Source organism: Myotis myotis, unplaced genomic scaffold (assembly GCF_014108235.1).
Source record: "Myotis myotis isolate mMyoMyo1 unplaced genomic scaffold, mMyoMyo1.p scaffold_m19_p_2, whole genome shotgun sequence".
NCBI classification, from domain to species: Eukaryota; Metazoa; Chordata; class Mammalia; order Chiroptera; family Vespertilionidae; genus Myotis; species Myotis myotis.
In genome coordinates this window covers 100,253,171-100,280,634 of record NW_023416324.1, presented here as the reverse complement: position 1 = coordinate 100,280,634, position 27,464 = coordinate 100,253,171, and the positions used below count along the sequence as shown (strand labels likewise).

The following is a 27,464-nucleotide window of genomic DNA, read 5'->3' as shown; positions in this document are numbered from 1 at the left end:
TAGTATTCCATGGTATAAACATTGTATACCACAACATTTTTATCCACTCATCTACAGATGGGCACTTGGGCTGTTTCCAGATCTTAGCTATTGTAAATTGTGCTGCTATGAACATAGGGATGCATATATTCTGTCTGATTGGTGTGTCAGATTTCTTAGTATCTATTTCTAGAAGTGGGATCACTGGGTCAAATGGCAGTTCCTTATTTAATTTTTTAAGCTCCATAATGGCTGTACCAGTCTGCATTCCCACCAGTACTGTACGAGGGGTCCCTTTTCTCCACATCTTCCTCAGCATTGGTTATTTGTTGATTTGTTCATGGTAGCCATTCTGACAGGTTTGAGGTGATACCTAATTGTTGTTTTATTTTTATTTTTTAATTTTATTTTTTATTTTTTAAAAAATATATTTTATTGATCTTTTACAGAGAGGAGGGAGGAGGACAGAGAGTCAGAAACATAGATGAGAGAGAAACATCGATCAGCTGCCTCCTGCACACCCCCCACTGGGGATGTGCCTGCAACCAAAGCATATGCCCTTGGCCGGAATCGAACCTGGGACCCTTCAGTCCGCAGGCTGACGCTCTATCCACTGAGCCAAACCAGCCAGGGCTCATTGTTGTTTTAATTTGTATTTCTCTAATGATCAGTAACTTTGAGCATTTTTTCACATGTCTTTTAGCCATTTGTATGTCCACTTTGGGGAAATGTCTATTTAGGTCCTTTGTACATTTTTTAATTGGATTGTTTGTCTTCCTTTTGTTAAGTTGTATGAGTTCCTTATATATTTTGGATATTAATCTTTTTTTCAGATGTATCATTGCCAAATATGTTCTCCCATACAGTGGGCTCTCCTTTTCTTTTTGTTGATGGTTTCTTTTGCTGTGCAGCTTTCTATTTTCATGTAGTCCTATTTGTTTATTTTCTCCTTAGTTTCCTTTGCCCTAGGACAGTGGTTCTCAACCTTCTGGCCCTTTAAATACAGTTCCTCATGTTGTGACCGAACCATAAAATTATTTTCGTTGCTACTTCATAACTGTAATGTTGCTACTGTTATGAATCGTAATGTAAATATCTGATATGCAGGATGGTCTTAAGCGACCCCTGTGAAAGGGTCATTCGACCCACAGGTTGAGAACCGCTGCCCTAGGAGATGTATTGGTAAACATACTGCTATGAGAAATGTCTGAGATTTTGCTGCCTATGGTTTCTAAGATTTTTATGATTTCACAACTTAAATTTAACTCTTATACATTTTGAGTTTATTCTTGTTGGGGCATCTAATTTCACTTCTTGCATGGACTTGCCCAATTTTCCTAACACCATTTATTGAAGAGATTGTCTTCGTCCCATTGTATGTTCTTGCTTCCTTTGTCAAATACTAATTGAGTGTAATGGCTTGGGTCGATTGCTGGGGTTTCTGTTCTGTTCTTCTTCCAGTACCAGGCTGTTTCGATTATGTTGGGTTTGTAGTATAACTTGATATTTGGTATTATGAGTCCTCCAATTTGTTCTTCTTTCTCAAGATTTCTGCAGCTATTTGGGGTCTTTTTTGGTTCCATATAATTTTTTGGAGTATTTGTTCTAGATCTGTGAAATATGTTGTTGGTGTTTTAATAGGGTTTGCATTGAATCTCTGACTTCCTTTGGGTAGTATGGACTTTTTAATGATGTTAATTCTACCAATCCATGAACACGGTATATTCTTCCATTTGCTTATATTTACTTCTATCTCTTTTTCAATGTCTGTGCCGCATCCAGCATGGGCAGGTTTGGTGAGCCTGAGGAGGGGCGGTGAAGGATTAAAGAAGACAGACAAGAGAATACAGCTGGGGCTGGGTGGAATGCTGCTTCTCTGATGGAGAGACAGTGCCAAGCCTGCAAGTTGAAGCTTTATTTTATAGTCAGAACACACAAAGCAGAACAAGGGTATATAATGTTTACAATGTTCTTGTGAGTTTCACTTTGTTTTGGCAGCACTTGCTGCACCTCCCACAGCCCATTACCTAGGAAGGAACTAGGGAGGGATATAAGGGTAAGTTTAATTATGCTAAGAGGGCTCTGTCCTCCAAGCTGGGACTTGTTTGTGGCCCTGCCACAGGTCAGTATGAGGCTTAACTCCCTGCAAACATCCTGTACTCTTCCAGGTACAAGTCTTTTATTTTTAATATAGTTTTATTGATTTCAGAGAGGAAGGGAGAGGAAGAGAAAGAAACATCAATGATGAGAGAGAATCATTGATCGGCTGCCTCCTACACACCCCACACTGGGGATCAAGCCTGCAACCCAGGCATGTGCCCTGACTGGGAATCGAACTGTGACCTCCTGGTTCATGGGTCAATGCTCAGCCATTGAGTTATGCCTGCTGGGCTTGCTAATATTTTGTTATGGATTTTAGCATTAGTGTTCATCAGGGTTATTGGCCTGTAATTCTCTTTCTTTGTAGTGTCTTTATCTGGTTTTGGAATTAGGTTAATGCTGGCCTCATAAAAAGAGATTGGACGTGTTCCTTCCTCTTGGATTTTTTTTAATAGGTTGAGGAGTATAGATGTTCATCTTTGAATGTTTGGTAAAATTCCGTGAAGCCATCCTGACCCGGGCTTTTGTTTACTGCTTCTATTTCCTCAGTTGTTACTGGCTTACTCAGGTTTTCTCATTCCTCCTGATCCAGTTTTGGGAGATTTTATTTTTCTAGGAATTTGTCCATTTCATCCACATTATCCAGTTTTTTGGTATACCATATAGTTGTTCATAGTGCCGTAATTTTTTGTGTATAAGACCCTATTTTTTTCTAAAATCGTTAGACTGAAAATTGAGGGTGTCTTATACACGGAAGTCAGCCGAGGAGGGAGTCGTGCAGGTGTGTATCTGCCCATATCTTGTCAAAGAGGCTTCTTCCTCATGAGCCTTATTGTTACTGATGTCAGCTGATGCTGTAATTTGAGATCGAGGTAGAGAGTGGGCAGATGCAACAGGGACCAGAGCATTCTGAGCCAATAAAGATGTCAAAAAATAAAAAGATAATTACTGGTAAGCGATTGTCTTACTCTGCAAAATTCAAATTGAATGTAATCAGCTATGCAAAAGAGCGTGGAAACAGAACCGCAGAAACAATTTGGACCTCTTCCCACTGAGTCTATGATCAGACAGTGGAGAAAACAGGAAGAACAACTCCTTAAGATGCCAAAAAAGAAGAAGGCCTTAAGAGGAAAACCAGCAAAATGTTTAAAATATTGATTTCTTTATTTTGGGTTGGAAAAGGGGGGGGGGGGCGTTTTATACATGGAAAAATATTTATAATCGTTTGTATTTCTGTGGTGTCAGTTGTTACTTCACACCACTTTCATTTCTGATTTTATTTATTTGGGTCCTCTGTTTCTTGCTGAGTCTGACTAACAGTTGATCAATCTTTTTTATCTTTTCATAGAACCAACTCTTGGTTTTATTAATGTTTTTATATTATTATTATTATTATTTTTAGTCTCTATGTCATTTATTTCTTCTCTAGTCATTATTATTTAGTTCCTGCTAGTTACTCTGGGCTTTTATTGTTCTTCTCTTTCTAATTCTTTAAGTTGTAGGATTAAATAGTTTATTATTAATTTTTCTTGTTGTTTTACATAGTCCTGTAGCGCTATGAACTTCCTTCTCAGGACTGTTTTTGCTGTGTCCCAGAGATTTGGGGTTGTTGTGTGTTTTCGTTTTTTCACTGGAAGTTTTTGAATTCTTTCTTGATCTTGTTGGTAACCCATTAGTTGTTTAATAACATGCTATTTGGCCTCCATGTGTTTGGATGTTTTTGGGTGTTTTTACTGTAGTTAATTTCTAATTTCATTTCGTTACGATCTGAGAAGATGCTTGATAGGATTTCAGTCTTGTGGAGATTTGTTTTCTGTCCTAACATGTGGTCTGTCTTTGAGAATGACCCATATGCACTTGAGAAGAATGTATATTCTGCAGTTTTGGGGTGAAATGTTCTATAAACGTCAGACAAAAAGATGTTCTCTGCAGCATAAGGTTATGACTTAGCACAGGAAACCAGGTTATCTGCCTTCCGAACTCTTACCCCAGAGGCCCAACCCTGCCTTCTGCTCACACAGCTCCAATCCACTCTTCCCTTCCCTTTGCCAAAGCCCAAGGTGAGTGGTTGCACATGAAATTTTGTGCGTTTACCTTTTAAAAGAGTGCCTGCATTTCCAGTCATCTTTCCCTGGCCGATAGCATCCCTGCTAGTTTTTACAGCCAGTTGTTATGTGGGCACCTTTCCCAGTTTTGGTGCTTTCTGCTGGGAGGCCCAGCTTGTGGATTAGACCCTGGGACTTAAGCAGCTGTCTTTGGGAACCGGCCAGCCCTTTTGCATTTTTTACCCCTCCTACCAGTTGCCTTGTGGTCCTCCTCTTTCTATCTTTGGTCATCAGGGTTCTCTCCAGCTAGTCTTCAGTTGATTATTCAGGATGGTTTTTTTTTTTTTTTTTAATATATTTTATTGATTTTTTACAGAGAAGAAGGGACAGGGATAGAAAGTCAGAAACATCGATGAGAGAGATCCATCAGCTGCCTCCTGCACGCCCCCCAGTGGGGACGTGCCCGCAACCACGGTACATGCCCCCGACCGGAATCGAACCCGGGACCCTTGAGTCCGCAGGCCGACGCCCTATCCACTGAGCCAAACCGGTTCGGCCAGGATGGTATTTTTGTAATTTACTTGTAATTCCAGTTTGGTACTAGGAGCGTGTTTGTGTAGCATCCACTTGCTCTGCTGCCATTTTAAGTCTTCTTTATTGTTATTTTTAACATTTATTACTATAATGGTAAAAATTTCTCTTAATTTTATATAAACGATTCTGAAGCATCTTTCCAGTAGGAATAACCTTAATTTTGGTACATTGTTCTTGTAGTTGTACTTTTAGGTTGATTTGTTAATATTTCAAGATTTTGTACATCTATATTTTTTAAGGAGATGATTTTGTAGTTTTCTATTTTTACAATTGTCCTGGATTAGATTTTGATTGACGGGCCGTGCTAATTTATTGTCCTTAAATTTATAATTGGTGAGCTTTCCCATCTTTGCCGGTGGTTTTTCTATTGTCCATTTTTGTATCCTTTGTAGAAAATAAGCCATTTATTTGATGGTTTCATGTTTTTGGTATATTTTCTCATTCTTTTTTTAAAAAAAATGTCTTTTAATTGATTTCGGAGAGGAAGAGAGAGGGAGAGAGAGATAGAAACATCAATGATGAGCGAGAATCATTGATTGGTTGCCTCCTGCACACCCCACACTGGGGATTGAGCCTGAAACCTGTGCCTGTGCCCTGACTGGGAATCAAACCTCTTGGTTCATAGGTCGATGCTCAAACACTGAGCCATGTCAGCCAGACTATTTTGTCATTCTTATAATGTCTTTCATATATCTTATAGCACCACTTAAAATGTCATACAAAATGTTTGATTTGTGGAATAAATTTTATTGAAGATACATACTTACATTACTAATCTAAATCAGAAATAGTGTTCTTCCCTATCACATATTTACACTTGTTTCACATCTTCTGCCACAATAAGTCTACACATATATAGTGGGCACAGTTATCCAGAAAAAGTAATGCTAAGTAAAAATTGATGTGTTATGTTTCTTATCTATAATATCTATAATAAAGGCATAATATGCTAATTAGACCGGATGACCTTTCTGACAAAGCCGGGGCTGCGAGGGAAGCTTGGGTCCAGCATGCCTGCCGGTGGCCAGAGGGAAGCCCAGGTCCTGGGTGCCAGAGGGAAGTGGCGCTGGCAGTTGGGGGAAGAAAGGCCTACTCTTGCATGAATCTCAGTGGTCAGCAAACTGCGACTTGCGAGCCACATGTGGCTCTTTGGCCCCTTGAGTGTGGCTCTTCCACAAAATACTGACTTCTATACATGGGCCACGAAGTTTCAATCGCACTGTACATGTGTGCCCACCTGTGGTATTTTGTGGAAGAGCCACACTCAAGGGGCCAAAGAGCCGCATGTGGCTCGCGAGCCGTTTGCCGACCACTGCCCTATCTTATCAATATTGTATGAAGTGTGAAATAAGCAAGAGTTAAATCTCATTATGGAGGCATGCCTTAAGCTTCACCTGACACATTCACTGCTCACCACCACTTGTCATTTTTCAGTGAGATCATTCACCAAAATCTTTTTTTTTGTTTTTGTTAATCCTCCCTCACCCGAGGATATTTTTCCCATTGATTTTTTTTTCTTTTTAAGAAAATGGAAGGGAAGGTGAGAGACAGAGAGCGAATGAAACATCCATGTGAAAGAGACATATTGGTTGGTTGCCTCCTTACACGCACACAGAATGGGGCCAGGGATGGAGTCTGCTTCCAAGGTATGCGCCCTTGACCAGAATGGAACCTGTGATCATTTAGTTCTTGTGCTCACACTCCAACCACTGAGCAACATTGGCCAAGGCCACCAATCTTTTTTAAAAATTACATTTCTTACTTTATTTTGGTCTTAGATCCAACAGAAGTTTTTGCCCCCCCCCCCCAGACGTACTTTGATTTTATCAATTATTTTTTTTTCTTTATTGATTAAGGCATAACATGTGTCCTTATCGCCCCATAACCTCCCTCCCCCCCCCCCCCCCCGCCCCCCCCCCCCGCTCATGCCCTCACCCCCCTGGTGTCTGTGTCCATTGGTTATGCTTATATGCATGCATACAAGTTCTTTGGTTGATCTCTCCCCTTTAACCCCACCTTCCCCTGCCTTCCCTCTGAGGTTTGACGGTCTCATTGATGCTTCACTGTCTCTGGATCTGTTTTTGTTCATCAGTTTATGTTGTTCATTATATTCCACAAATGAGTGAGATCATGTGATATTTATCTTTCTCCAGCTGACTTATTTCACTTAGCATAATGCTCTCTAGGTCCATCTATGCTGTTGCAAATGGTAGGAGTTCCTTTTTATAGCAGCATAAAATTCCATCGTGTAGATGTACCAGCTTTTTAATCCACTCATCTGCTGATGGGCATTTAGGCTGTTTCCAGATATTAGCTATTGTAAATTGTGCTGCTATGAACATAGGAGTGCATATATCCTTTCTGATTGGTGTTTCTAGTTTCTTGGGATATATTCCTAGAAGTGGGATCATTGGGTCAAATGAGAGTTCCATATTTAGTTTTTTGAGGAAACTCCATATTGTTCTCCACAGTGAATGCACCAGTCTGCATTCCCACCAGCAGTGCATGAGGGTTCCTTTTTCTCTGCATCCTTCCCAGCAATTGTCATTTGTTGATTTGTTGATGATAGCCATTCTGACAGGTGTGAGATGGTATCTCATTGTCCTTTTGATTTGCATCTCTCGGATGATTAGTGACCTTGATCATGTCTTTCGAAAAGTATGTATTTAGGTCCATTGCCCATTTTTTGATTGGGTTGTTTATCTTCCTTTTGTTAAGTTGTATGAGTTCCCTGTAAATGTTGGAGATTAAATCCTTATCAGAGATAACATTGGCAAATATGTTCTTCCATGCAGTGGGCTTTCTTGTTGTTTTGTTGATGGTTTCTTTTGCTGTGCAGAAGCTTTATATTTTGATGTAGTCCCATTTGTTTATTTTCTCGTTAGTTTCCATTGCCCTAGACCAGTGATGGCGAACCTTTTGAGCTCGGCATGTCAGCATTTTGCAAAACCCTAACTTAACTCTGGTGCCGTGTCACATATAGAAATTTTTTGATATTTGCAACCATAGTAAAACAAAGATTTATATTTTTTGATATTTATTTTATATATTTAATTGCTATTTAACAAAGAAAAATCAACCAAAAAAATGAGTAGGTGACATGTGTGTCATTGGTTCGCCATCACTGCCCTAGACAGTGGTCGGCAAACTGCGGCTCACGAGCCACATGCGGTTCTTTGGCCCCTTGAGTGTGGCTCTTCCACAAAATACCGACTTCTGCGCATGGGCCACGAAGTTTCAATCGCACTGTACATGCGCGCCCACACGTGGTATTTTGTGGAAGAGCCACACTCAAAGGGCCAAAGAGCCGCAGGTGGCTCGCGAACCGCAGTTTGCAGACCACTGCCCTAGGAGCTGTATTGGTGAAGATACTGCTTGGGCATATATCTGAGATTTTGTTGTCTTTGGATTCCTCTAGTATTTTTATGGTTTCCCGTCGTACATTTAAGTCCTTTATCCATTTTGAGTTTATTTTTGTGTATGGTGTAAGTTGGTGGTCTAGTTTCATTTTTTTGCATGTATCTGTCCAATTTTCCCAGCACCATTTATTGAAGAGACTGTCTTGATTCCATTGTATGCTCTTGCCTCCTTTGTCAAATATTAATTGAGCATAGTGGTTTGGGTCGATTTCTGGGTTCTTTATTCTATTCCATTGGTCTGTATGTCTGTTCTTGTGCCAGCATCAGGCCGTTTTGAGAACAGTGGCTTTGTAGTATAACTTGGTATCTGATATTAAGAGCCCTTCTACTTTGTTATTTTTGTGTGTGTGTGTGTGTATTTTTTATTCCATCTTCAGATTTTGCCATTAGTTTTCTTTATTGTTACTTTTCTTGTGTGTTTAATACTTTCTTTAATTAGATTGACTAACAAGCAGGAAATAGTGCTTGAAACTAAATCCCCTGTAAATTTCTTAATTTAGAATTTCAGTCTTGCTTTTCTCTTTTAATAAGAGCTTATAGGACTTAAATTTTTTTCAAAGAGGTTATAAATGTCAGTAGAATGTAGGTGTCTTTTTGAAACTTGTTGTTGGTATTGTGTGGACCTTCTTCATTTTAACACTTTACATTTTCTTTTCTCATATAATTTCTATGGTGATTACTTTTTGGTTCATTTTTTTATTGTTCACTTCTTTTGTCTCTTTTAATATTGGCCCTTTTTTCCTATTAATTTTCTTCTGAAAGTCCTGTTAACACAGTTCTGTTGTATAGTATTTAATATGGGAACTAAGAGAATAATAAGGAATACCTATTTTGTTATTTAGGTCTTCCTTTGCCAATGATTGCCACTTTATCATATTTTCTTTATTTTATTTTTTTAAAATATATTTTATTGATTTTTTTACAGAGAGGAAGGAAGAGGGATAGAGAGTTAGAAACATCGATGAGAGAGAAACATCGATCAGCTGCCTCCTGCACACCCCCTACTTGGGATGTGCCCACAACCAAGGTACATGCCCTTGACTGGAATCGAACCCGGGACCCTTCAGTCCACAGGCCGACGCTCTTTCCACTGAGCCAAACCGGTTATGGCTATCATATTTTCTTTAGATTTTGTAGTGTTTTCATTAAACTCCGACACATAGTGGAAATCTCCTTGGTACTGTTACCATGATATTGATATTATTGACATGTTTATTTTTATACTTTTACTGTATGGATTATTCCTCCTGATCCCAAGAGGAACAGTGGTTTTCAGCTCATAGATTCCTAATAGAATTTACTGGGAGCTTTTAAAAAAACAAACTACCTGATAGCTATATTGGCCTCCTTGTGAATGGTACGTCAGGCATTGCTGTTTTACAAAAGTTCTTGATATAGTTGTAATATTCACCCAGTGTTAAGAACCACTGCTTTAGAGGATTTTGAAAATTTCTGCCACACCTTCTAAGGGTATTTGAAGTGATCTGATACATTTTTGCTACTTTATGAATTTTTAGCACCAGATACAGTATTTTCTTAAGTCAGTGATTTATCAAGTGGTGACAAATTAAGAGGGGTTTCTTTCCTCTGGGGTGGTGGGGAATGTATTAGAAGGCTGGGTCATCTCAGTTGAGATCATGATGAAGAAACTTTTAGTTTTCACCTGCAAGGTATGAGGGAGAGAAACAGTCTTTGTTCTTCTGCATGGGAATGGTAATCCTTTTCACCCCTCACAGTCTAGTATCCATTGAGGAGAGTTGGAGTCAGTGAGCTTTTCCCAAGGCCTGAAGAAATCTATGCTCCAACAGTAGTTACTTCAGGAGGAAGTTGTGAAATAGAGAAGTTATAAACATATGTTTAGACTGCTTTGGCTAATTTTGAAGTAGTACATTTGGCCTCTTTGAGGACATTTTAGCTTCAGAGCTATTTTTCTCATGTGATAAAATGTTTTATGAAATAAACTACCTTTGGAATTGAGTTTTGAGAATTCCAAGGTTTGTACCTTTTTAAAAAATATATATATTTTATTGATTTTTTTACAGAGAGGAAGGGAGAGGAATAGAGAATTAGAAACATCGATGAGAGAGAAACATCGATCAGTTGCCTCCTGCACACCTCCTACTGGGGATGTGCTGGCAACCAAGGTACATGCCCTTGACTGGAATCGAGCCTGGGACCGTTCAGTCCGCAGGTTGACGCGCTATCCACTGAGCCAAACCGGTTAGGGCTAGCTAGGTTTGTACTTTTTTAAGAACCTGCTTCATTACTGAAAGTTATTATGTTGTTAATATCATGAAGTTTACGAAATGGTCAAATGATCTTATCTTTATATCTGCAAGCATAAATAGTACTAAATGTACTATGAACTCACTACATGACTTGCCCTTGACAGATTAATATAATTTCAAATAATATAATTTAAAAATGGGGGCATTTTTTTTAACTACAAGTATATGGCAAATCATTGTTAATTTGATGCATTGATTAAATAATTTAACCAGAGGATTAAAACTAATACAAATAGATACTACTGTTTCAATATCCTGATTTATTCATCAGATAAAAATTTCCAGTGGGCAAATACTGGAGCAACTGTGTTTGGAACACAGTCAACCAATAAAGTTGGTGAAGAAGAAGATGGTAGTGATGAAGAAGTAGTTTATAATGAAGATATCCACTTTGAACCAATAGTGTCATTACCAGAGGTAACTATTAAAGGATGAAAATCTTACTAATAACATCATATTTTAGGTTTCAAACTTGATTTTACAGGGCTGGCTTTGTTTGCATTTCTTTCAAAATATTTACAGTTTCAAATGGAAGCTCTTAATTAGAAGTTAAGTCTTTAAGTATAAATTGTCATTTTTGTTAAAATTTATATATAAATGTTGTTTGGTATATTACATATAAAATTATTGGGAAGAGCTAATTTTTTTCATATGTTTGTTTTCATAACATAATTAATTCTGAGAGCAAATATATCTAATCTCATACTTGCTAAAGTCCTATCAGTAAAAATAAACTCTACATTTCCTGGACAAGAATGTTGTTTTAGACAAATTATTTTCAGTTTTCAACCTCAAGTTGTAAATATTTCTCTTGAAGAACTTTTTGAAACCACTTCTGTCTTATAAAAGAATGTATTTAATTTTCAAAAGGAGGAAGAATACTACATAAGAGAAAAAGATTTAATAACAAGTGAGGTCTACACTGTGTAATCCAAGCCAGACGTATTCTTAGCCTTAGGATATTACCATTTGTTTTTATAGCACAGTTAATGTTTTGTTAATGTCATTAACAAAGACAGTATTTTAAGGAATTTGTTATGGAATATGTTATGAGCAGCAGCTTATTTTTCATCTATCATAGGTAGAAGTAAAATCTGGAGAAGAAGATGAGGAAATTTTATTTAAAGAGAGAGCCAAACTTTATAGATGGGATCGAGATGTCAATCAGTGGAAGGAGCGTGGTGTTGGAGATATTAAAATTCTTTGGCATACACTGAAGAATTATTATCGGATCCTAATGAGAAGAGACCAAGTCTTTAAAGTGTGTGCAAATCATGTTATTACCAAAACAATGGAATTAAAACCCTTAAATGTTTCGAACAATGCTTTAGTTTGGACTGCCTCGGATTATGCTGGTAAATGCTACTTTTCACTTTGTGGATTTTCCTAAAATCCATAACAATATTATAACATTTTGATATTGAGATAACTGTGTTGTTTTGTTGTTTAATAGATGGAGAAGCCAAAGTGGAACAGCTTGCAGTGAGATTTAAAACTAAAGAAATGGCTGATTGTTTTAAGAGAAAATTTGAAGAATGTCAACAAAATTTATTAAAACTCCAGAAAGGACAGGTATCACTGACAGCAGAATTATCAAAGGAGACAAATCCTGTGGTGTTTTTTGATGTTTGTGCAGATGATGAACCTCTAGGACGTATAACCATGGAATTATTTTCAAACATTGTTCCTCAAACTGCTGAGAACTTCAGAGCATTATGCACTGGAGAGAAGGGTTTTGGTTTCAAGAACTCCATTTTTCACAGAGTAATTCCAGATTTCGTTTGCCAAGTAAGTATTGACTGTGTATCACAATTGAAGTCTAGAAAAGTGTACTACACTAATAGGGAAATTTGAGTGTTCCTCTTCACCTATAATTTTCTTAGATTTCTTTAGCTTTTCCACACATTAGTTGATCTTACCATCTCAATATATCCTACCCCCACAAAAAATTTTCAGCTTAAAATAGTTGAAATTTCTAATAACTTTAAACCTTCTATAAATTGAGGGTGGGAAAAAGACCTCTTGTCATTTTTGTCTTCTTTCAAAAATGGGCATTACTTAGTGTTCATACCACATTTTCTCGCAATCTGGGTGATGAGGACTTATCCGTAGTGGGTGGTTAGTCTGTGTGCATTGTAATATTTTACTGAGGATCCCTATTAATAATAATTTTTTTTCAGGGTGGAGATATCACCAAACATGATGGAACAGGAGGACGGTCCATTTATGGTGATAAATTTGAAGATGAAAATTTTAATGTGAAACATACTGGTCCTGGCTTCCTATCAATGGCTAATCGAGGCCGCGATACCAATAATTCTCAATTTTTTATAACATTGAAAAAAGCAGAGCATTTGGACTTTAAGCATGTAGTATTTGGGTTTGTTAAGGATGGCATGGATACTGTGAAAAAGATTGAATCATTTGGTTCTCCTAAAGGGTCTGTTAGTCGAAGAATTAGTATCAAAGAATGTGGACAGATATAAAGTCATTTTTTTTTATAGTAAACTTTACCTGTATAAACAGTTGATTTGAAGCTTAGCTGTTATGACAATATAGTAATTATGTTCAGCTTTTGAAAATGGACATTTCTAATGTATAAATGTAAAATTGCAGCGTATAGCTGTTGTCACTTTTTAATGTGTTACAATTGACCTTGCATGGTGTGAAATAAAAATTTAAACACTGGTTTGTTTCAGGTGTACTTGTGTTTATGTACTCCTGACATATTTGTATTAAAGTGGAATAATACTAATCTTGTTAAAAGCAATAGACCTTCTCATTGAAGGAATATTATATAAACAATTTAATTTTAATTTCTTTTAAGATACTGGACTTCCTGCATGGATATATTTACTGTTTGAATAAAGGGACCAAAATGGGGGTAATTTTTATTTTAGATTTGAAAATATATTTGGTAATTTTAACTATTGGTGTTCTCATTTATGCATAGAGACTTATGAATGGGCAGAGCCCAGAGGTTAGAGACAACCAAAGTGCTCTTCTATAATCTTTGCACCTCCTGGATAGTTAATGAATTTCTAAGTAGAGTACCTTTTCTTAAAATTATTTGTAGCTTCCTGTGCCCTTTCAAAGGTATTACATTTATTTTTACATTTGAAACAAGTTGAGTATGTCCTTAGATTTTTTTTTTTAACTTTTCTGTCATCTATTTCTACTACCTCAAATTGCAGCTTTGTTCTAGTTGAACTTGAGTTTTTCCTTGCAGTTATTGTGATAAAGTGTGAATATTTTAAAAAGATCTCTTCCATGTTTTTGGTTAAAGATTTGCTTTATACTAGATTGTTGCAGTAACTTTTTCTGGTGAATTTTGTAGCAAAAATAAAATGACAATTGTTAACAGCCATGACATTTAGAAAATTTATTGTGCATATAATTGTTTGTTAATTCTAGAACCAAATTATGGAGGACAATTAAAGGTCTATAAACTCAAAATGCCACATAATTTCCACAGCCCCCAAGGAAGTGACTTTTTTCAAGTTTGATACACACTGAAAATTTATTTGGAAAATGTCTAGTTTCAAAAGTTAGACTGCTAAAAAGGGATATTCTCATAAGCCTACTCAATATAGAACTACAAAGAAGCTAATTAGAGCACAAGATTTGGTATATTCCAATCATTCTAATCACTAATAGTGGCTGCCTTCTGCCCTCCTGTGTTCTTCCCAGTGAAATCATCACATTTAGCAAAAGACTGGTGTTTTTTCTGTTGTTTAGGGATTTGGAAATAGGCTATCCTATATCATAAAAGGCTATTATGCAAATTGACTGAATGGCGGAATGGCAGTTTGCTATGACACGCACTGACCATCAGGGGGCATATGCTCAATGCAGGAACTGTCAGTCAGATATCCCCCGAGGCCTCCTGGACTGTGATAGGGTGCAGGCCGGGTTGAGGGGCCACCCCTTTCCCGAGTGCACAAATTTCGTGCATTGGGCCTCTAGTCTCTCTCTATATAAAAGGCTAATATGCTAAGTGTCACTCTGACCATCTGACTGGTCGCTATTATGCACACTTACCACCAGGGGGCAGATGCTTAATGCAGGAGCTGCCGTGACACGCATTGGCTATTTACAAAGAAACGGCACTATGGACCTGGTGCCCACAAAGCAACACTCGGCTTCCCCCAAGTGGGATACAGGCCCTACCACCACCCTGGAGTGACAGCCCACCAAATCGCAGCCAATGCTGCCAAGACCCCATTGCGCAAAATGTGGCCCAGAGCCTGGCCCAGCCCAGAAATGATGGCTGTGGGCACCTAGTAATGATGTTATGTAGCAATGCCCGGCTTTCTCTCCCTAGCGACTAGCCTCCTTGGAGTTTCTTCAGCCCAGGAACATGACTTGTTTTATAGCCAGGTGCAAACATTTTACACTTTAACCAAATGTCTGTGAAGTGTTTTCTCATGCCTCATCTCATTTGATCCTCACAGAAGTCCTGGAGTAGGTAGATAGGAGACCCAGTGGAATCCTAGTTTCTTTTCATTAGCTAGAAAATGGAGATTTGGAAAGTTTAGAGACTTGACCCGACTGAAAAGAAGTAAGAAATGGCCCTGACTGGTTTGGCTCAGTGGATAGAGCGTCGGCCTGCGGACTGAAGGGTCCCGGGTTCGATTCCGGCCAAGGGCATGTACCTTGGTTGCGGGCACATCCCCAGTGGGGGGTGTGCGGGAGGCAGTTGATCGATGTTTCTCTCTCATCGATGTTTCTAACTCTCTATCCCTCTCCTTTCCTCTCTGTGAAAAATCAATAAAATATTTAAAAAAAAAAAAAAAAAAAGAAGAAGTAAGAAATGGTGGACCTTAAAATGACTTCAGGTTTTTTCAGTGTGCAGAGTATAGTCAAACACTGCTACAGTTAAATATTTCACCCTTTATTCTCCCTGCGTGATCTATAATAATCTGCTTCCTGTTGATATTTACTGCAGTGTTGTTGACAGTTACCTGAAAGAGAAGTTGGGGTGCTTCACTGGGCTGGAAAAAGTTTAGCTAAATCAGAAAGCAGGTCTAATTAAGCAAGCTTATCTATATAAAGCTCTCTCTGGTGCCAATCGCATGGTGTATTTGCATCTGTCATTGTCGGTTGTGAATTTGGTTGACACTATTATAGAGAAAGGGTGAATACCGATATTAAAATATTTCATCTAATTCATTTACTTTTTTAATTTCCCTTATTTTATTATACTTAATATTGTCTAATAGCCACTTACTGCTTAAGTTTCCAATTCATTTCCTTTTAATTTGCACAAATTTGTGCACCGGGCCTCTAGTCCTGTAATAAGTACCTGCTCAACCACTAGTTAAAGGAGGAGAGGAATGTCGTGTGTGGCTTGTGTAATGAGTGATCACTAAATCTACTTGGCCATATAACCAGATAACTGATATTCTAGTGTATCAGTTGAACTACATGAACCTTAAAAAGAACCACGGACTACATGTATGCTCAATAAAAATTGGCTTTTTTGGAAGCTTATGTAGTATAAATTGCTATAAAGTTGTGAATTTTTCAGCTGGGACAGCTGATGCCTGTTGTGATTTTGGAATAATATTCAAGTAAAGGCAAGTGCAATGTAGAGATTTTTGTTTAAAGAAATCAGTGGTATCTTAAAGCATTCAAATTTTGAGTTAAGAAGCTTTAAAAATTAATATTTTGACCAAAAGTTTGATAAAAATGGCCAGTAAATTGACTTTTCTATTAGTGTTCCAAAGATGCTTAAAAGTGGCTTGAGGCAAAGGATTTTGCCTGTGACTTCTGTTATTTTTTAATGTGGTATAAACCCACGTTATGTATTTCTTAAACTGGTTTGATTTTATATTGGCTCATTAAATTCTGTTTAAAGATAGAGTATAAAGAAACTCATTTTTATACCATAGTTATAGTGTATGCCGAATAATTATTGGTTTAAGTAATTATCAGGTAACTATTAAAATATTCATCTTACAAAGTTTTTGGCATTTGAGGAAATTTAAAGATAATCCAGAAACTCTAGGAATTATTAGTCCAGACATGCTAGTGAATACAATTTAGAAAAGTAAAGGGTTATGCTAGTGTATTTATATAAGAAATTAAGTGGTTATTTAGTTATTCAACTCAAGTAGTCTCTGATTTAGGTTGATATACTGAGCACCTGCTAAGTGACAGGCACTGTTCTGGGCATTGGGGGATTTTTTTTTTTTTTTTTAAAAGCATGCTCTCATGTAGCTTACATTCTAATACTGCTTATTAATATACCCTGTTACTCTGAATAGGAACTACTGGCCCATAGTAGGAAAGTGAAGAGGTAATTATTGAAATAGCTATACTTTGTAGTACGATTTATTCTTGGATTTACCCCTCACTTAATATTACAGTTAGCAAGGCCACCTTGATTATGTCCAAACGCACACAAATACGTCAGATATGCCCCAGACCAAGGTGCGGTCCTACCCGTCAGGTGTGGACCATCCTGGTGAGCCCAGTATCTGGACAGATGCCGAATGCATTCCCGCCTGTACAAGAGATGCAGTGGTTACAAGGCAGTGACTTCCTCCTTGGCCCTGGAGCTCTGAGGCTGCAGCTGGAGTGAGGGGACACCCCTGCGAAGTGCAACCTAGGTAGACATGACGGAAGAAAACGAAGTAGCAAAAGACTTAAAAGAGTAGACGCCATTTATCAGTCCAAATGACACTAATGAAGCAAATAGTCACTAAAGGCAACGCTAGGACGTTTTTAACAAAGCGTGACAGGGACCCAGACCTCGCATGAGGGGCGGGGCGTTTCGTGCGTCATGACGCACTTCCGCGGCGCGAGCTCCGCCCCTGCGCGTCCCGCCGCGGATTTGAACGCTGTTCCTGAGGAGACAACGGTGGCCTAGCACGATGCAGCCGAGGGTCGTCAAGCCACCTGGGCAGGATTTCGCAGTGGAGCGCCTCAAAAGCCGCTACGGGCTGGGTGGCTGCCGCCCGGCCGAGGTAAGACCTCTCGCTTCCTCCTCGCCCTGCCCGGGCCGCTCGGGGAAAACAGGTGGAAGGAAAGTTAGCTACAGGGGAGAGTAGTTCTGGACCGCAGATGGGAAAACAGTGGGCAGGTGACAGAGTCACATAAACAGGAAAAACGGAAAAGTTTCTTCACCATATGCTTTTGAAGGTTTATGTTCAGCAAATCGTGGTATGTCATTGTTGAAAGTGTTTTTGAACTTTCATAGTGACTTGGAGTTCAAAAAACAATTTAACTCCTTTAAAAGGCTTATTTTGAAATACTTTCAAACTTAAAAAAAAAGTTGCCAGAATCCTCTTCTACCCTTCTCTTGTATTCACCATTATTAAACTTTGCCACATTTGCTTTACAATACTCTCAGAGGGGAAGGGAGAGGGAGAGCTAGAAACATCAATGATGAGAGAGAACCACCCATGGGCCGCCTCCTGCACGCCCCGCACTGGGGATCAAGCCCTCAACCCTGGCATGCGCCCTAGACTGGAATGGAACCCGGGACCCTTCAGTCCGATGCTCTATCCACTGAGCCAAATGGGCCAGGGCTCTCCCTCTTTTTGACTCCCTTTCCATACAGACATTTCCCCCTGAACTATTTGGGCATAATTTGCAGACATCGTGACTCTTTACTGTCAGGTATAAATGCTTCAGTGTGTTTTCCTAGAAATAAGGGCATTGTCTTGTATAAGCAGAATAGAGTAATAAATTCAGGAAACTTGACATTGGCACAATATTATGAATTTCATATTAAAATTTTATCAATAACCTCAGTAATGTCCTTTGTATACAAATATTTTCTCCTGGTGCAGATACAGTTAAAACAAGCATTGCATTTTTTTTCTTCTTTTTGTTGCCTTTAATTTAGATTAGGTTCTGAAGGCTTTGTCTTTTGTAATATTGATATTTTTGAAGAATATAGAACAATTATTTATTAGAATGTCTCTCTGTGGGTTTGTCTGATGATATGATTAGATACTGGTTATATATTTTTGTCAGGAATGTTACATGAATGGTGTGTGGTTTGCTATGTTCATCAGGAGACTCTTGATGTTGCTTTGTCACATAATTGATGTTAACTTTGATCACTTGATTAAGGTGGTGCCTACCAGATTTTTCCACTGGTCTAATTAAAGGCTAACCTTTATACATAATTTATAGGGAACTATTTTGAGACTGTAAGTTGATTCTTAGTATATACATTAAGTGTCATCATTTTTTCTTTTTTTAGTATTCTGTTTCAAGTTTTGATCAGACTAAATCTAAGAGAAGATCTCTAACCTCCCCAGGTAAGCCTGTAGAGAATTTTCTGTATTTGGGGTTTTAGCAAATTTAATTTGAGAGAAAAGACTTTTAAAAAATGTTTAGACTTAAATCACTATTGCCATATGTCTTGTGACACTAAGCTTTATTCAGTCTGGTAATAATCTATTAGTAATCATGATATTTGGGGTGAATGTGTAAGAAGTCTTTAAAAATAAAATTGAATTTTTTGGTGTTTCAATTACAGTATTTTTATATTAAAAATTAAACTGTATTAGGTAAAGAAGACTAATGGCTATTTTTTCACACAAGCTTTCCCAAGTTATTAGAGTAATTATTGCACTGGAGGAATTAAGCAAATAAATTTGTTTAATAATGTTAATTATACTGTGGGATTGGATGTGTTGGAACATCATGTGGTAATATGTGACTAACATGCATAGCTAATTAACCATTAGAGTTTTTATTTTTTTGATACTTCTTAGGTAGTGTCTTTAGTAAGTGTAATCATTGAACTTGGAGATGATTTTAGCAGAAACAGTAGTTAATATCTTTAAAAGTTCATTAGATGGTGGATTAAGGAATTTCACTTTTTTCCACGCTTATTTCATTTTGAAATTTTGTAACAATCTTCTAAAACGTTTTTTCAATATGAAAAAAATATTCCAGTTATTACTGAGTCCAATATCTTAAAAATATCTTGTAAAAATTGAATTTTAATTTTGAAAATTGCCCTAAAACTTTCATCCTTCCAAAATATAACTGAAAAGTATAGGTCATTAAATTTCTGAGGGGGTAAAAATGAGTGTTAAATAGGGTGCATACAATTTATAAGTAATTCTAAATAGCTTATCAGAGAAGCTCTATTTTCCTTTTTTTGACTGAATTTAGATATAGGCTATCATTTTATTAAACAAATCATAATGTTTAAGTATATAAAATTGAAAATAAAATATTTCATGGTTGAGGACTGATGAAATACCATAAGTATTTAGAAAGAGGGCTGGATTTTCAATTTTATTCTTTCTATTTGCTGGTTGTGTTATGTGGAAAAATTTGCATAACTTCTCTGATTCTTAGGTTTCTAATCATTAAAATAGAATTAAAAGAACCTGTTCTGCTTGCTTTGAGGGGTTAGGATCAAATAAGGTAATGGATGAAAAAGCATTTTGTAATCAGTAAAGTGCTATAGTATAAATGTAAGAGTTGATGTTTATTTTCTGGAAGTTTGCATTAAGGAGACATAGATATAAGAAATCCTTTAACTAATTTTGCTGTCTTATCTTTAGGAGCCTAGAACAATATAATTAGGTAAGTAATCTCTGCTGTTTTCTTTTTTCTTAATAGATGACTTGGATGTCTACTCATCGGGAGATAAAGTTGATTCCTTATTAAGATGGTATTCTGATGAAAGAAAGCATTCCACTATACCTCTTTATAGTTCATCCAAGCACTTCAATATGAACTGGTAAAGTACCCTGTATCCTTACTGTTGCTATCCCTTCAGTATCTCAAAACACTGAGAAAAGGCAAAGAATGGATTATTTATGTGTTTGCTTTTTTCTGAGAGGAAGTATAAGCAGTCTGGAGCCCGCTGAACAGTAGTGTATGTCTAGTAGTGTGGTAAGCAATGGATTTTAGATAGGCTGAGAGAGAAAGAAAGAGAGAGAGATTGAAGTCTGGGAGATGCTAACTGGGCTGTGAGAGGTTAGTAGTTTTGTATAGGAGATTTTACCCTGGGTGAAACAAGTATACAAACAGTGGAAGCTGCCTGGCCAGTGTGGCTCAATGCTTGAGTGTTGACCAATGAACCAGGAGGTAACAGCTCGACTCCTGGTCAGGGCACATGCTCGGGTTGCAAGCTGGATCCTCAGTAAGGGGCCAGAAGGCAGTGGATCATTGATTCGCTCTCATCATTGATATTTCTATCACTCTCTCTGTCCCCCTTTCTGAAATCAATAAAAATATACTTAAAAACACACACACACACAAAACAGAAGTAGAAGCTAAGGTGAAATAAAATTCCAAATTCGATCTTATTAAATGCCAAAAATATGGCAGGAGGAAGTGCTATTTGTATAGAGGGGTAAACATCTACACTAATAAAAGACAAAGATGCTAATTGACCATATCTCCGCTATGCCCCAAGCCATGCCCACCAGCCACTCAGAGTGACTGTATGCAAATTAACGCAACCAAGATGGCAGCCGGCAGCCACGGAGCTGGAGCAAGCAGGAGGCATGGTTGCCCCGGCGATGGAGGAACCCAAGCTTCCTGCCGGCTGTGCCCTCCGCAAAAGGCAACAAATTTTCAATTATAGAAGCTAAATAAATCCCAGGTACCTGCTTCCAGCCAGCCTCCACTGGGATCTTGGGTGGCTGGGGGCTGTGGCCAGCCTGCAAACAGCCATCAGCCCCTCACCCAGGATGGCCACACCCTCATGGGGTGAGGGTCCTCGCTGGGGGTCTTGGCCAGCCTGGAAACAGCCATCAGCCCCTCACCCAGGCACCCCAGCGGGTACCCCTACCCTGAAGGGGCTGTGGACAGCCTGCAAACAGCCATCAGCCCCTCACCCGGGCTGGCCAGGCACCCCAGCGGGGACCCCCACCCCGAAGGGGCTGTGGACAGCCAGCAAACAGCCCAGCCCCTCACCCGGGCTGGCCAGGCACCCCAGCGGGGACCCCCACCCTGAAGGGGCTGTGGCCAGCCTGAAAACGGCCCTTAGCCCCTCACCAAGGCTGGCCAGGCACCCCAGCAGGACCCCTACCCTGATCCGGGACACCCTTCAGGGCAAACCAGCCAGCCCCCACCCATGCAACAGGCCTCTATCCTATATAATAAAAGGGTAATATGCAAATTGACCGTAACAGAAGAGCGACTGGGAATCACTGGTCACTATGGCACACATTGACCGCCAGGGGGAGATGCTCAATGCAGGAGATGCCCCCTGGTGGTGAGTGTGCTCCCACGGGGGGAGTCTGCTCAGCCACAAGCCAGGCTGACGGCTACCAGCACACTGGTTGTGGTGGAAGCCTCTCCCGCCACTCAGCAGCACTACGGATGTCCGACTGCAGCTAGGCCTGCTCCCCGCTGGCAAGTGGTCATTCCCCGAGGGGTCCCAGACTGCGAGAGGGCACAGGCTGGGCTGATGGACCCTCCCGAGTGCACAAATTTTTGTGCACTGGGCCTCTAGTTTTGAAATAATGTTAAACAACAAAGACATATACAGAATGAAATTTTGAGATAATTATGGAGAAGAAAAAAGACAATTGTGCCTAAAATATCATATATTATTAAAGTAATTGATATTTGGTAGCTTAAATTTTTAATATAATTGTTTTATTCTCTACTTCAATGAGTTAATCTATGTACAGCACTTAAACCAATGTTCAGCACATAGAAAAACATTCAAATATTATCATTATTGTTGTTAGTACTCTTTATCATTCACAGAGTAGCCTAGTTGATCTGGATTCAGGATTTGGACATGAGGTATATTGACTAGAGCAGTTGTTCTCAACCTTCTGGCCCTTTAAATACAGTTCCTCATGTTGTGACCCAACCAGAAAATTATTTTCGTTGCTAGTTCATAACTGTAATGTTGCTATTGTTATGAATCGTAATGTAAATATCTGATATGCAGGATGGTCTTAGGCGACCCCCATGAAAGGGTCTTTTGACCGCCAAAGGGGTCGTTACCCACAGGTTGAGAACCGCTGGACTAGAGAGTAAGGAAAGTGAAAATTATTTTAAAATATTTGAGAATTCATGGAAATTATTTTCTTATATTTAACTGGTAATTTTATAATTTTTTGCTTCTGCTATACTTCAAATTATAATTTAATGCTTTTCTACTATAAAGGGTTTTATAACATTGCACAGTTTTTTCACAATCCCTAGTTATGACCTAGTATAGAATTACACTACTGTCCAGCACAGTAGCTGCATGTGGCTATTGAGTACTCGAAATAGGGCTTTTCTGAATTGAGGTATGTAGGAAGTCTAAAATACACATCAGATTGAAGAAAATGGGCCCTAAAATGTAAAATATCCTAATTTTAAAATACTGATTACTGTTATGCCCAGATTTCAAAATCCCCCAAGACAGACCACTAGGGAGCCGAGTCCAATGCAAAAGCATATTGTCTTTTATTCAAGCCCGGGACTTGGTCCCCCCCTTGCCTCCATTACTGGATGCAAGAGAGAGTCCCGAGTCCCAAGGGAACAAAGAATTTATAGGGCTTGGGGTCGGGGGGTGGGGGCACACTCTGACCACTGATTTGGCCGATTCCGGTTGGTTGAGTGAGGGCCGGGGGCTAGTGACGCAAGGGCAGGGTGCAGCTAGGGTCTGGTTACACAAAGACGGGGGTGGCTAGCATACTCTTGGCCTTGGGCTAGTTTCCCCCCGCTTTCCCATTGGCCGAGATAAGGGCAGGCTGAGTAACTGATACATTCTGTGGCTTTTTCTTGGAAGAGGGGTTAAGGACACAGCTATCAGTCCTGTTCTGTCCTTTCAATTACATGTTCACATGATATTCTTTTAGATATACTAGATTAAATATAACATATTGTTAGAGTTTTACATCATTTTATGTTTTTTTTCTTTTGTTTTTTTCATTTTATGTTTTTAATGTGGCTACTAGAAAATTTAGATTACCTTATGTGGCTTGCATTTTACTTCTTTTGAACAGTACTTTCAACTTTGAGAAAGTTCAACTTTGAGATCATCTTTTTGGTGAGAACATTTGGGAGTCTAGTTCTCTTTCATCTTTTACTAGTTACATCATCTGTCAGTTATTTAAATGATTTAGGGTTCAGTTTCCTCATGTTAAACAATAATTCTTTTAGCACTGGGCCTCTAGTATTTGTATCTTTAGGAAGATACTTTTAGTGAGTTTACAGGATCAATGACTTACTGTTTATAATTTTACTTTTTGCTTTTATAAAATGTTTACGTGCTCAACCAGTTTAGCTCAGTGGCTAGAGTGTCGACCTGTGGACTGAAGGGTCCCAGGTTCGATTCTGGTCAAGGGCATGTACTTTGGTTGTGGGCACATCCCCAGTAGGTGGTGTGCTGGAGGCAGGTGATCGATGTTTCTCATCGATGTTTCTAACTATCCCTCTCTCTTTCTCTCTGTAAAAAATCAATAAAATATATATTTTTTAAAAAATGTTTACACTTTTCTCAATTGTGTTGCTGTTAATATTTGAGAAGCAGTTTTATCTTTTTAGAATGCTATAGTAAACTTCTAGAATGCTTTGACATAATTTTTCTTAAAGCCTAGATGATGAACTGGATTCTTTTCATAATTTGAAGCAACGGGAAACAGAAGTAGCATTAATTGAGAAGGATCATAGAGTTAATAACTCCAAAATAACCAAGCAGTCTTTTAAAGAAGTAGAAAAAGGTAAAATAAATATTCTTTTTGGATTAATCATTTAAATAATAACTTTGTGAAGTAGCCCACATAAAGTTTACACCATAGTGATAACACTTGTCCTCATGTGTCTGTATTTCTGTATTCTAAATTTTTATAAACCATGAGATAGTTACATAAGGAAAGAAGAAAAATAAACTTCATTTTTTTCCAGTAATATTCCTAAACTCTCCAAACTTATGAAAATAAGTTAATCAAATGAATACTTTGTATAATTTATTTAGTTCTTTTTCATGTCAATATATGTTAGGAAGTGAGTAAAAGATTGTTAGTAATATTTGACTAATCCTTTAATATTTTTAGAAAATATTCCAGGTTACTTAAGGTATGGCTTCCTCAGGCACTGAATTAGTAGTTAATCTCTATGTGCCTGGCTGCATAATTCTGTTACGATTTTAGGGAAAGAGGCAATCAGAGATGAGGCCCTCTTGGCTGTAAGTTTTTGAGAGCACTATTGCCACATTGATAGCCATTATGTGGCATATAGAAATATAGGATAAAGCAGTCAAGGTAATTCTGGCATTAAAACAAGAACATGCTATTTAAAGGAGGAGGTTATAGAAATTACATAATTACATTATATATTTACAGACATTGTATAAAGTTAAAAATAGGCAAAAACCAAATAAGCCTTATTTTTTTAAAGCAGAACATGATTATATTTAATACACAAGTTTGATACAATCAAAAAGTATAACAGAATAAAATAGTAGGAAAAAACATGGTATTTCATTTGCAATGCATGAGAAATGGTTAACATCTTTAGTCATAAACAAGCTCTTAAAAACCAGTAACAGAGACACTACAATGCAAGGAAACTGGAAAAAATAAAATTAAATAATACAAGTGTTGATTAAGCATTAAGCATATACAATGATTTTGCTGAGCAGTGATGAAGAATAATTTCTCTGTAGTGAGCAGAACAAAGACACTGACACCTAATATTCTTCAGTTTTGGACAGTGTTGTACAGTTTGAATGCATAAATACTGGGAGGCAGGTTGATGCGAACTATCTATCTAAATAAAAATTGAGTATCCTTAGCGAGAGCAATTCCAATTCATTGGATTTATTTTAACAAGTTAAGTGAATAAATTCAAAAGTAATTATATGAAAGTATGTTTAATGCAGAAAAAATATGTAGCCAGTATAAGCGCCTAAAACACTACTTGCCTATCAAGGCAAATAAGGCCTTTTTAAAAAATATAAGTAGCAAAATTTAAAAAGAAATGAAGCAATGATTAACACTATATTTGGGTTAGTGGTTAATATATGACCAGGAATTTCTGAGGTAACTACATTTCTTATCCTAGACCAGTTGTGGGCAAACTACGGCCCGCGGGCTGGATCCGGCCCATTTGAAATGAATAAAACTAAAAAAAGTAAAGACCGTACCCGTTTATGTAATGATGTTTACTTTGAATTTATATTAGTTCACACAAACACTCCATCCATGCTTTTGTTCCAGCCCTCTGGTCCAGTTTAAGAACCCATTTTGGCCCTCGAGTCAAAAAGTTTGCCCACCCCTGTGACCTAGACAGTTAATAGATGAGTGTTTTTGTGCACTTTAAAATCTATTATTGAAACAATTTCAACTGAAAAGTAGCCAAAAGATCACAGAGAATTCTGTATAGTCTTCATCCACATTTTCTAAATGTGACATTTTTACTACCTTTGCTGTATCATCCTTTCCACATATATTACCTGGAATTTTAAAAGATACTATAATTCATATTTAAAGTAGTTCTTCCTGAAGATTATCTGTGAATACTTAAAACTAAATTAATAAAGTTTAAAACTTTTACTTTTTAGCAGTAGCCTGGCCAACTAATTTTGCCTCAAATTCAAGAAATTGGACTGAATGTTGTAGTGATGTAAGTGACTCTCCTTTGAAACGTGTCAGTTATCCAACATCTAAAGCATCAAATAAGCAGAGTTTACTTCCATATCAGATCAATCAGATATATGATGAATTATTCCAAATACATCAGAAACTGCAGGTAAGAACTGAATACTGGATTGAGTATTTAGAAATGTTTATGCTCTAAACATCAAATATTTACAAAATTTAAGTGCTTAAAAGGTATTTCATTTTGTTTTCGATAAGTGTGCCAAGATATGATTGGAAGGGAATAAACACAATTTATAAGAACTATTGAAGAGGAAAATGTATGGCAGAGAAAAAATAAACAGTGGTCTTTTTACGTGTAGGTGTATTTCTTAGATTTCAGACTTTTTAAAAAAATTATTTATTGTTTAAAGTATTACATATGTCTCCTTTTCCCCCCATTGACCTCTCCCCAGCTGTTCTCACCCCCCAGCACATGCCCTCACCCCCCTACTGTCTGTGTCCATGGGTTATGCTTATATGCATGCATACAAGTCCTTGGTTGATCTCTTACTGCCCGCCCCAACCACCTGCCTTCCATCTGAAGTTGGTCAGTATTTTTTTTTTTTAAATATATTTTATTGTTTTTTTTTCACAGAGGAAGGGAGAGGGATAGAGAGTTAGAAACATCGATCAGCTGCCTCCTGCACACCTCCTACTGGGGACGTGCCTGCAACCAAGGTACATGCCCTTGACCGGAATCGAACCTGGGATCCTTCAGTCTGCAGGCCAACGCTGTATCCACTAAGCCAAACCAGTTAGGGCTGGTCAGTCTTTTTGATGCTTCTATGTCTTTGGATCTATTTTTGTTCATCATTTTATGTTGTTCATTATATTCCACAAATGAGTGAGATCATGTGATATTTTTCTTTCTCCAACTGGCTTAATTCAATTAGCATAATGCTCTCCAGGTCCATCCATGCTTTTGCAAATGGTAAGAGTTCCTTCTTTTTTTACAGCAGCATAGTATTCCATTGTATAGGTGTACCACAGTTTTTTTTCGTTTTTTTTAATCTTTATTGTTCAGATGATTACAGATGTCCCTCTTTTTTCACCCCATAACTCTCCTCTACCCAGTTCCTACCCCACACTAAGCCTTCATCACCTCACTGTCTGCATCCATAGATACTGCATATATGCATATAAGATCGTTTTTTTTCTTAATGTGATTGACATGAGATTTATTATCTAATAGATCCATTTGTCTCAGGTTGTGATGGAAAAACACTTTGGTTAACTTTACTAAGCATGTTAGAGTGTGATAGCAGCTTGGAAGATAGTAGGTGCTCAATTAGTGCTTGGTGAAATAAATGTGCATTGAATAAAAATACTGGCAACATGAAATGACACATTTTCCAGAAATTTAACAAGACAATCATACAGAAACAACACACTTATGAATAATGAATCTGACACTATAAAACATACAAATGTAAAATGTTATTTTAAAAGTACCTTGTGTAA

At 37.9% G+C, this 27,464-nt stretch overlaps 2 protein-coding genes across 17 annotated transcripts in view; both read left to right on the top strand.

The window, feature by feature from the left end:
* The window catches only part of RANBP2 (RAN binding protein 2), a 93,219-nt gene extending 80,102 nt beyond the window's left edge, over window positions 1–13,117 (top strand). For 6 of the 11 annotated variants that reach the window (XM_036351055.1, XM_036351066.1, XM_036351056.1 and 3 more), the window contains 4 exons: window positions 10,697–10,842; window positions 11,507–11,780; window positions 11,879–12,213; window positions 12,606–13,117. In XM_036351055.1, the coding sequence (XP_036206948.1) occupies window positions 10,697–10,842; window positions 11,507–11,780; window positions 11,879–12,213; window positions 12,606–12,911 (1,061 nt within the window). In that variant the 3' untranslated portion in view covers window positions 12,912–13,117. Of the gene's footprint in view, window positions 1–10,696; window positions 10,843–11,506; window positions 11,781–11,878; window positions 12,214–12,605 lie in introns of those variants that run through there. The other 5 variants (XM_036351057.1, XM_036351060.1, XM_036351063.1 and 2 more) reach the window with 5 other exon arrangements.
* A 4,171-nt stretch (window positions 13,118–17,288) lies between these two features.
* The window catches only part of CCDC138 (coiled-coil domain containing 138), a 192,250-nt gene continuing 182,074 nt past the window's right edge, over window positions 17,289–27,464 (top strand). For 4 of the 6 annotated variants that reach the window (XM_036351308.1, XM_036351306.1, XM_036351304.1 and 1 more), the window contains exons 1-5: window positions 17,289–17,396; window positions 18,644–18,701; window positions 20,023–20,143; window positions 23,956–24,083; window positions 25,925–26,112. In XM_036351308.1, the coding sequence (XP_036207201.1) occupies window positions 17,304–17,396; window positions 18,644–18,701; window positions 20,023–20,143; window positions 23,956–24,083; window positions 25,925–26,112 (588 nt within the window). In that variant the 5' untranslated portion in view covers window positions 17,289–17,303. The remainder of the gene's footprint in view (window positions 17,397–18,643; window positions 18,702–20,022; window positions 20,144–23,955; window positions 24,084–25,924; window positions 26,113–27,464) is intronic. The other 2 variants (XM_036351307.1, XM_036351305.1) reach the window with 1 other exon arrangement.